The following is a 9,877-nucleotide window of genomic DNA, read 5'->3' on the forward strand; positions in this document are numbered from 1 at the left end:
CCCCGCAGGCCCCCCGGGGGGGGGGGGTCGGAGCGAAACACCTGCAACGCACCAGCCCGTGTGCCCTGGAGGCGGGAAGATGGAGGGTGTGGAGCAGCCTGCCGTCCCGCCGCCAGCCAGCCAGCCGCACCGGAGTTGATTGTAGTTCCCTTTCTACCATTAATTATAATCACAGCCGTACCCTTTTGCCTGGTACTGTAAGCTCATTGGAGGCTTTTCATTAACACCTTATTCCTACAAAGCAAACAAGATGTTTGTTTTTAAGATGAGATCCAAGAATAAATATTAAGTTACATCCTTGAAAACAGCCAGGAACCCCACTGGTGGAATTGTCCTTAACTTGAAGATAGTGGGTGGAAAGCATGCGACCATGTCATCAAGGAGTGACTACTAGCCACGTTATGTCTCTTGTAATATGTTCCTGTCCTGTGCAGCCCATGGGCAGGAGACGCCAGCGAGTGGACCTTCTACCATTTGCCCAGTGGCCTCGGTAGGTCATTAAAGGACTCTCCAGAGACCTCAATTTTATTCAACTTGCTTGGCAGTGACAATTATTGGTAGGAAGTAGGACAGCCAGAAGGGGGAAAAAGAAGTGCACACTCACATCCGTTCTCCCGTGGGAGACAGTAACTGTGCCAGAGCCCAGGGGCTGCCACTGCTGGCTGGGGGAGGGGCAGTCTAGCCTGAGGGTCCCACCCACTTTAGGCTTCTGTGCTCTGCCAGCTGGCCAAGACCCTGCGTGTTCAGTAATCTTGACACTAAGGATGGGCCTCCTTGCAGGCCAATGGAGGATGGTGCCAGCACAACTGAGAGCTGGGGACAGGGGTCTCTGCGAGGCAAGTCTGGGCTGCACCAAGCTCCTCCATTCAGAGGGATAGTCCTCTTTACATCCTCCCTCTCTGTAGGCTCCTCTCCCAAACTAAGCCCAGAAGCATACTTAGGCTCACTCTCTCCAATACAGCACAAATGGAAATTCCCTTTGAGCATCCTTTGCTGCACTTCTCCATTTGTGCTTCTGGAAAACACCTCCAGCCATCCTTTCTACTTGTCTGCTCCCCATATTCAAGCCTCAGAAATCACCCGTATCCTTTACTGCTTTGAATCTCACATCGACCAAGCAAGTATTTCATTTGTACCTTCTTCAGCTGCATTTGATAGCCAGATTCTATTTTGGCACCTTTAGAAGATGCGAGGCCCTTAAAACCTATTAAAAACAACTTTCCCACAACATTTTTCTAATAGATCTCACACCCTTCCCTCTTCGGCAATGTAAGCCTCAGTACATTTACTTGCTTCCAACCCTTCATTGGCCCATCACCCAGGAAAGAGCTGCCTGACCAGATTCCTTGTCCTTCACTCTAATCTTTGAAACTGCAAAATTTTGCATATCTATCCTTTTCTTTAAAACTGGGTGATGGGCATTAAGGAGGGCATGTGATGTAATGAGCACTGGGTATTATATAAGACTGACGAATCACTGACCTCTACCTCCAAAACCAATAATACATTATATGTTAGTTGACCTTAAATAAAAATAAATTTTAAAAAATAAAATAATTTTTGTTGTTATATTTTCATTGTATTGTAGTCCTATACTATGATCAATAAAATGTGAATTCTTTGGGGAAAAAAACAACTGCACTTAAGTCTCCTCAGTAGGTTCTCTATAAAATTAAATACAATGGAAACAAACAAACAAAAACCCTAAACAATAGCCTTTTGGAGTGTTTCTTTACAGGCATATAAACCTCTTGGTGGCCTCTTAATTTTAATACTTTGGTGACTTTTGTACACCTCCCTGTCCACGTGGCTTCTCATATTAGAGATGTGGAAATTCAGGCCCAGAAAAGTGAAGTGGCTTGTGTAAAGTTATGGAAATGGTCGCTGGTAGAAACGGGACTTTGCTGGAGGACTGTCCCCTTCCCTGAGCCAATGTTGTGGCTGTGGCTTGAAAACAACAGTACTCACCCCGTTCCACCTCACCCCAGTTTGTCAACTGTAGTGGCTTATTTAACTAAAATATTTCCCATCCTATTTAGAAACAGAAATCTTAATGAATTAGCTGGTTTAGTTTACACAGAGAATAAGAAATTTAACAACTACCCCCCTGGACTATTCCACATCAGCCAGTCATTTAATATGTTGATTTCAATTGGCTTAGAATTTCAAGTATAGAGAAAAACCTTTTGTCTCTCTTCGTAATTGTGCTTCTAGAGTGGGTTGTTTGGTGATTACAGAGATACTTCATTGATCACATCACATAACTAATGACATTTTTTGAAAGAACACCATGGGCTACTGGGTAAATTCTAAACCTTCAATGCTTACTATAATGAGACCCCAAACTACTGATTTTAAGTAATAATCTATAATGCTCAATTTGAGCCAAAACTGTTTTTTGCATACATTGTATATTTCCATCTTTATGACTTCGTTGAAAGGAATCCCTCTTGCTGGAATAATTAATACCCACATTTTTTTTTTCTTTGAGTGCTTGCCTATGTCAGACAAGTGCTAAGAACTTTACACTTATTAACTCATCTAATCTTCACAATACTTCAGATAGGCATTATTATGCCCATTTGGTAAGGAGGAGGCAGACCCATTTTTTTTTTTTTTTTACCATATTCTGTTATCAAATTTCTACTTCGTTCTAAGTTCTCAACCTTGGTGTTGGTCCCTAGACTGAAAAATGAGCTTTCTCCTTCTTTCCACGTAGGCAATTCTTCCTTCAAGTTTAGAAACCTCTTCTTTGATACTAGTCATCACATGGTATTACATCTGTTTACATACCAGTATCCCCATTAGACTGTAGTCTACTTAGAGGGTTTTGTTGCTGTTGTTTTTCTAGTCATTATTTCTGTGAAGTACATATACCTGTAATACAGTAATTAATCAATGTTTCTCCATAATTATGGGTGGGTCTCTAGGTAGAAGCATTAAGCCCTGACCTAAAAATGCTCTTTTTCCTAGGAATACACTTAATTCATAATAATTTTCTTGTAACTCTTTACTGACAGCTTGTGCAAGAAATACAGGGCTATTTAAGATTAACATGCATCTCCTCTCTCCCCTAACTAAAAACCAGGTGTCCAGTTTTAGTTTGTAGAAAAGCACCAGGTAGTTACCTTCGAACACATTTGGGGCACAGCATATTGTCCTCCAGGTGTGGGGGTGGAAAATTGCAGGCCGGCAGCAAGAACAGGGCACATACTCTCCCTCGTTTTTCAGGCACCCAGGCTTGTCCTGCATGAAATTGCAGGTGAACCCAACCTTCTGTGTCTGCAGGCAGACTTCTCCCATGGACCACACACCACCTGACACCTGGAGAAGGAGAAAGAGGTGAGTACGAACACAGGATGGCCAAATTCTAATGTTCTTCTGGTCAAGACTATATCATGGTCTTTGTTTCTTCTACTTTTCTCAAGTGCCAGCTCCAAGATATGAGCCCTGGAATCCTAGCTTCACCTTAAGCATATTCTGTTCTGCTCCCTTTTAGAAAACCATACAAAACAGTTCCTGTTGAAACTTTAAAAAGCGGGGCACCTGGGTGGCTCAGATGGTTAGGCGTCTGCCTTCGGCTCAGGTCATGATCCCAGGGTCCTGGGATGGAGCCCCACGTCGGGCTCCTGACTCAGCAGGGAGTCTGCTTCTTCCTCTCCCTCTGCCTCTCCCAGTGCTCATGCTCTCTCTCTCTTTGTATCTCTGTGTCTCAAATGAATAAATAAAATCTTAAAAAAAAAAAAAAAACTTTAAAAAGGAAAAACTATAGTTGGAAGTGGCATAGCTCCAAGTGGGTAAATGACAGTGCAAGGGAGGCAAACCTTTACGTCTGCCCATCCTGGGTTTGCAGCAGGAACTGCCTCACAAAAAGATCCACAAGAGATGATCAGTTTATTAATGCGTATGGCACACATCACTTGGAAGAAACCACAGACAACGAAACAGACTCAAAATGGCAGCTCGGAATCCCAGCTTTTACAGAGAATGATGAATTTGTAGCAAAATGACAGGAAAAACAGAAGCAGTTTTAGGCTCCTGGGGGTGGCAGACAGTGGGAAAGTCAATATATGGGAAGGAACTCAGAAGTAAGGTTTCTCTGGTGCCACCTCTCAGTGGATTGTCTCCAGCAAAAAGAGAATTTATAACCTGCCTTGAGGCAGTAAAAAGAGACCTTTTCCTGGGTTTGTTGCTCTTTAATTGCCATCGGTTCAAAACAATTTTTATTATAAATTTTAAAACACTTTAGGACAGGTGACATATTCTGGTTTCCTTCAATAGAAAGACTAAACCGGAGTGGTCTGGGAAGGCCTTTATGAAATAGATTCAGGGGCGCCTGGGTGGCTCAGTTGGTTAAGCGACTGCCTTCAGCTCAGGTCATGATCCTGGAGTCCCGGGATCGAGTCCCGCATCGGGCTCCCTGCTCGGCAGGGAGTCTGCTTCTCCCTCTGACCTTCCTCCCTCTCATGCTCTCTGTCTCTCATTCTCTCTCTCAAATAAATAAATAAAATCTTTAAAAAAAAAAAAAAAAAAAAAAAAAAAAAAAAAAGAAATAGATTCAGGGGTCTCAACAGGCATTGTACTGTGCTAACCAGTTTATGGTCTCTCTTAATTTTATGTCCTATAATTCTTACAACATTATGAGGTAGATGTAATTATCAACCTATTTTATGAGGAGGAAATTGGGAACTATATTAACCAACTTGTTAATGTCATTCACTTAACAGATGCTAGAAGATCCCAGGGCTTAAGCTCAGGCAGTTGATTTTAGAGCCTGCTTTTACTTTTAATTCCTTAAAGGGGAAAGAAATAAAGCCAAACAGATTGCCATTCCCTTCTGATGACATCAATAATTTGCAGCAGTGGTTTTCAAAGTGTGGTCCCCAGACTAGCATCCTTAGCACTGGCTGAAAAATTGTTAGAAATGAAAATTCCCAGGCCCTACCTCAGTTCTGAATCAGAAACTCTGTGGGTAGGGCCCAGGAATCACCAACCCTTCATTCAGGTGATTTTGATATACCCTAAAATTGATTGGAGGTTAATATCAACAGCATTTTTTCCTCAACTGGACCAGAACCAGATCTCAATCCTGCGCTTACCATGGGCCTCCTGGGGCGATTCCACTGTCTCCACCTTCCCAGCCCTGGCTGCAATTCTGGACCAGGAGGCAAACACAGCATCTGGGGCCGAAGTTGTCACAACAACAGTATCGACTCCCTCCAGGAGAGCATCAGACCCAACATGGGCAGGGGCCCCACCCTCAGGGGAAACAGCCACTTCAGGAAGGTACGTTCCATCAGAAGATATCCTTTTCCCAGAACTTTCCAGAGACATTTCCCCCTGGTCCGTCTTTGATCTTCTTTGTGACTGTGTGAGAATCTTGGCCTCCTCTGCGGTGACAGGAATGTTCTTCTACAAATAGGGTTTACAAGGTTAAGGTGCTGTCAGAAGTGCAGTCTCACTTTTATGATTTTGTACAACCTTGTGAGAAGTGGTGGGGGTGGGGGTGGAAGGGGGTGGTGGTGGGGGGTGGGTGTGCTGTTCCTCTTCAGAAGGAGTGGAAGGAGGGAAGGAGGGGCTGAGGCAATCCCTCCACTGACTTTTTGATGCTAAAATAGGTAATTAGAATGAGAACTAAACCTTCCACTCTTGTCAAATCTCTACAAATCACTTACCTTCTGATCGGGGTAAGCATATTCACAGATTCTCTTATATACATCTAGTTTCTAAGACAAGAGAAAAATGAGTTAACAATCAAGCAAGGATCCTACCCCTCCTCCCAGGAGCACTGTCTCCAACCCTGGACCCTCACCTGGCCTTTGGTGCTCAGCTTTAGTTGTTGGCACCAGGCCCGCAGGATGTCTCGGTGAAGCACGTTGGCTGGTGGCAATTTAGAAGGTAATGGAGGAACTGGGATTTTCTTCCGAAGTCTTACTTTTCCATCGCCTTGTGCCTTCTTTTCTGAACCAGAAGGTGGAGGAGAATGGGATGAAATTAGTAATAATTCACTTTTGTGTAGCCTTTTAAAATGTCAAAGTACAACTTTCAGTTCTCACAGCCCAATCCCCATTGTATAGTTACTGACTTGCCAAAGACCCCAGAAACCTCCAAGGGACACAACCTCAAACCTGGGACTGACTGACTACTTCCGAATCTCCAGTTTTTACTTCCTGAAACTCCCTTACTTGCTCCTTTGTGAGCACCCAAACCCACAGACTCCAACGAAGTTGTACTAAAGATCTTACTTCCAATCCAGGAGAATGATAGGAATTTTAAACCTGACATCGTAAATCCTCGGTGGTGCCTTGTCCTCTCAGCAAAGAACAAAATAAACCACTCGGCAACGCTACGCACAACTGCCCGTTCTCAGAACTATGTCAGCCCGCCCCACTCAGGGCAGTACTCTGTTCTCGCTGCACACAGCTTTCTCACACACTCCCACTGATCAGGAAAGACTTCCAGAACACACCTCCAGAACAAACAACTATAATGACACTAATAGTTGTGAGGCTTTACTGAGTGCACTTTACTAGTCAGGTATCACGTGGGCATTTTTACCCTAATTATTCCGTATACATTACAACTGAGGCTGCACCCCACCCCATCCGACCCAGCTAGGTTAAGTATTATCCTCAATTCTTAGAAAAAGAAGGTGGAGTTTCAAGGATGGGATTTCAAATTTATAGCAGTCTGGACCCAAATCACTGCACTTTGAGATCCTTAACACTAAGCAGCAAGTGAAGGCAAAATGATGATCAGAACCAAATATATTGTCAGAGTTTGGAGACCTGAAGACACCAGTTTTAACAGAGGTGGCTGAAAGAAGGCTTCAGGGAGGCGTGACATAAGCTGGACCCCAAAGGAAGTGGAAAGTTTTCAGAATACAGGACCAATTTTCTTTCCTACTTGTTCTACTCCTTCCAAAAAGTTCCTTGGTCTTCTTAGGCCCAAGGAAATGAGATTCGAGGCCTTGTAGACTTCTTACCTTTGTCTTCTTTCACAGATCTTTTCCGTTTGGTCCCGCTGGTGGAAGTTCTTTGCAACTTTGGTTCACCAGAAGCCTGCTGTTTCCCTTTAGCTTCTTCTGATACTGGTTGGGATTGGCTGGCCAGAGAGTCTTCCCCCGACTTCGTGGAGTTCTGATGGGGACAGAGGCCAGTCCATCTTCCCTTGGGTGCCCAACCCACCACAGACACTCCCTGACTCAAGATAACTCACATCCACGGCACCAGGATAGTCATTACACACACCACTGGCAGTGTGGATTCTCCTCCAGGAATCATCTTAACCCCAGGTTTACTTATAGGGAAGATGGGGAAATGGGAGGCCGATTTGAAAATACGAAAAAAGACCGAAAATATGGATACAAACCACAGAAGCAGAAGAAACTAGGCTCTTTGGGCAGGGGATAGGAGCCCTCTTATCACCTACCATACCCATTATTCTCTTACCTGAAGATTTTCTTTCCCCATTCCTTTGTTCTTGACCTCTTCCAAAGAAAGTTTTCCTCTACTATTGCCAGAGGGATTCTATATACTCCTTCAGTGGTTCATTGTGCTCAGTATGAAGATATACAAATATCTTTAACTCAGCCAACCAGCCACTCCATGGCCCCAAGGGCTAGTCACAGAATTCCTTTCCAGCCTAGTTACCAAGGCCTGAAGAGATATCGCTCACTCTACCCCAGCCTTATACTCACTTTCTTAAATCTCCCTTCTTCTTCAGAATCTCATCTCCAGTATTCCTTCAACCAGCAGCCCTTTCTGATCTTCTCAGACCAAGTCACATCTACACATTGCCTCACTCCTCCCCCTTATCAGTCGTAGTTTTACATTTGCTTGTCTGATTTGATCAATGCTGGTTACTCCATTTGACTGGTAAGCTGCCTAAGGGCAGAATCTCTCTTTCCTCCTAGGACCTCAAACATTGTTTAATTGAACCAGAAGGAACAAGAGAACGGTGGGGATCCAGCTATCTGATAGAGAAACTAACCTCTTACTTAAGGTGTTGACACGTTTCTTATTTTCTTTTATTTACTGCCCACAGCAACCTGGTGGCAATTTCTAACTTTGGTTTTCAGATGCAGAAGCTGAGGCTCAGAGGCTACCTAATTAAAGGCACATATTTAGGCATTTCAGATGGACAGAAAATCCCTAAATCTAAATCCTTTTCAGTGTCCCCAAGGTGGGAGAACAGGACAAATTAGCATTTGTATGGCATTTTACATCTCTATAGCAGCTTTGCGTTCGTATTCAAATTTTACGTTTGCATGGCTTTACACAAACTACTCACTTTGGGGCCTGACTGACATCTTAAAATCGAGAGAGTAAAAATGATGGTCCCAAGGAAAGAGACTATTCTTGAGAGTACTCGGGTTCCCTTGACACTGGAAAGTCTCAAAGCCTCTTTACATTTTCTTTCTTTCTTTTTTTAAGTAGGCTCCACACCCAGCCTGGAGCCCATTGCGGGGCTTGAACTCACGACCCTGAGATCAAGACCTGAGCTGAGATCAAGAGTCAGACGTTTAACCCACTGAGCCACCCAGGCACCCCAAAGCCTCTCTACCTTTAATTTCTGTCTGTGGTGCTTGTCAATATGTCTGGCTTTGGATTATTCTGTAGCCCCGGTGACCCTGGGAAAAGACAGGTTCAGACCCACCACTTCTGGTTTAGGACCGGTGTCTGTTGAGGGCAAGTTAAAGGATCTAGTTCTCCCCAACCTCAGGTCCATTACCTCTTCCTAAAGTTTTCCCCTCATCTCCCTTTTTCTCCTGTTACCACTCCCCTCCAGCCCTGATACTAGATTCTTCTTTTGGACGGGATAAAGTATCTTTTCTAAACTCAAATAGGAAGCCCCATTTCTTACAGTCTCCTTGCCCCAATATACCAGGTTGCGCGATCGTTATTTAGGACTTTACTGTTTTGTTTTTTTTTTTTCTTAACAAGAGGAAATTCTAAGGCACATTCTTTTCTCCTTGAAAGAAGGATCAAGTGTGCTTTCAAGGATCCTCTCCTTGAAAGAAGGATCAAGGAGAAACATGAGGAGACGCTCAAAGACAGACAGAAACAAACCCGCTAAAATTGTATTTACCTTTTTGCCTTTTGCTTTCTCCATACCCAAAGAGAAGTCAACGTTGAAAGAAAGAAAATTCTTACTTCTGAAATGGCCCAGGGCCCAAGATTGCTCTTTTAAAAGTCTCCTCCCACTTCCTGTCACCCAAAGGCGCTTTCCTTTTTCTCCTCCCCCTTTTCCCTCCCCCACAATTTGTGAATGCTAATTCTGTGTACTAGTTCTTGAGGTGACTCTTGTATGAATTAATTAGTAATACCTTTCCTACCACTTTCTGTGAGCTTTTTAACATAATCACCTACCGTGTGGTTCAGGAGACATCAGGAAGTTGGAATCTCCTGAAAAAATCCAAGGGAGAAACAAAAGTTCCTGAACTTTTGAACAGGATGTTCGAAGGGATTTAATGAGGCAACTTGTGGAAACAAAAGAATTCCAGGGCCGGACTGGTGGTTTGAAGAAAGCAAAACCTTTTTTGTGTCCCACACAATTTTATTTCTTAAGCAAGCTTCTCAACCAATCACAACCCCAGCATTCCATTTGTACTCATAAAACTACCACCTTCCCGTCTGCCAACAACTAGTAAGAGTAGTTTTTAAGTATTTGTTTTGACCAAATTTTAGGTTTAAAAGTTCACAGCCATTATTTTATGGTCCCCCATTTTATGGATGACAAAAGTATGCATAACATTCTATTGGTAACTTGCTGGATGACGCAGTAAGAGAGAGCCAGAAATCAAGCCTAGGCGAGCTTTATTCTACTCCTCAAGCCCCTGACCTACTAACTCCCAAACAAGGTCAGGGAGTTTAAA

At 43.6% G+C, this 9,877-nt stretch overlaps 1 protein-coding gene across 1 annotated transcript; it reads right to left on the reverse strand.

The window, feature by feature from the left end:
• Positions 1-203: 203 nt before the first annotated feature.
• Positions 204-9,114, reverse strand: DPPA4 (developmental pluripotency associated 4). Its single transcript, XM_021692682.1, has 7 exons — positions 9,091-9,114; positions 8,364-8,424; positions 5,813-5,967; positions 5,676-5,726; positions 5,100-5,409; positions 3,129-3,324; positions 204-234 (listed from the first exon to the last, which is right to left on the reverse strand). The coding sequence occupies exons 1-7, from the start codon at positions 9,112-9,114 to the stop codon at positions 204-206; spliced, it is 828 nt and encodes a 275-aa protein (XP_021548357.1).
• Positions 9,115-9,877: the final 763 nt, after the last annotated feature.

Source organism: Neomonachus schauinslandi, chromosome 1 (assembly GCF_002201575.2).
Source record: "Neomonachus schauinslandi chromosome 1, ASM220157v2, whole genome shotgun sequence".
Taxonomy (NCBI): domain Eukaryota; kingdom Metazoa; phylum Chordata; class Mammalia; order Carnivora; family Phocidae; genus Neomonachus; species Neomonachus schauinslandi.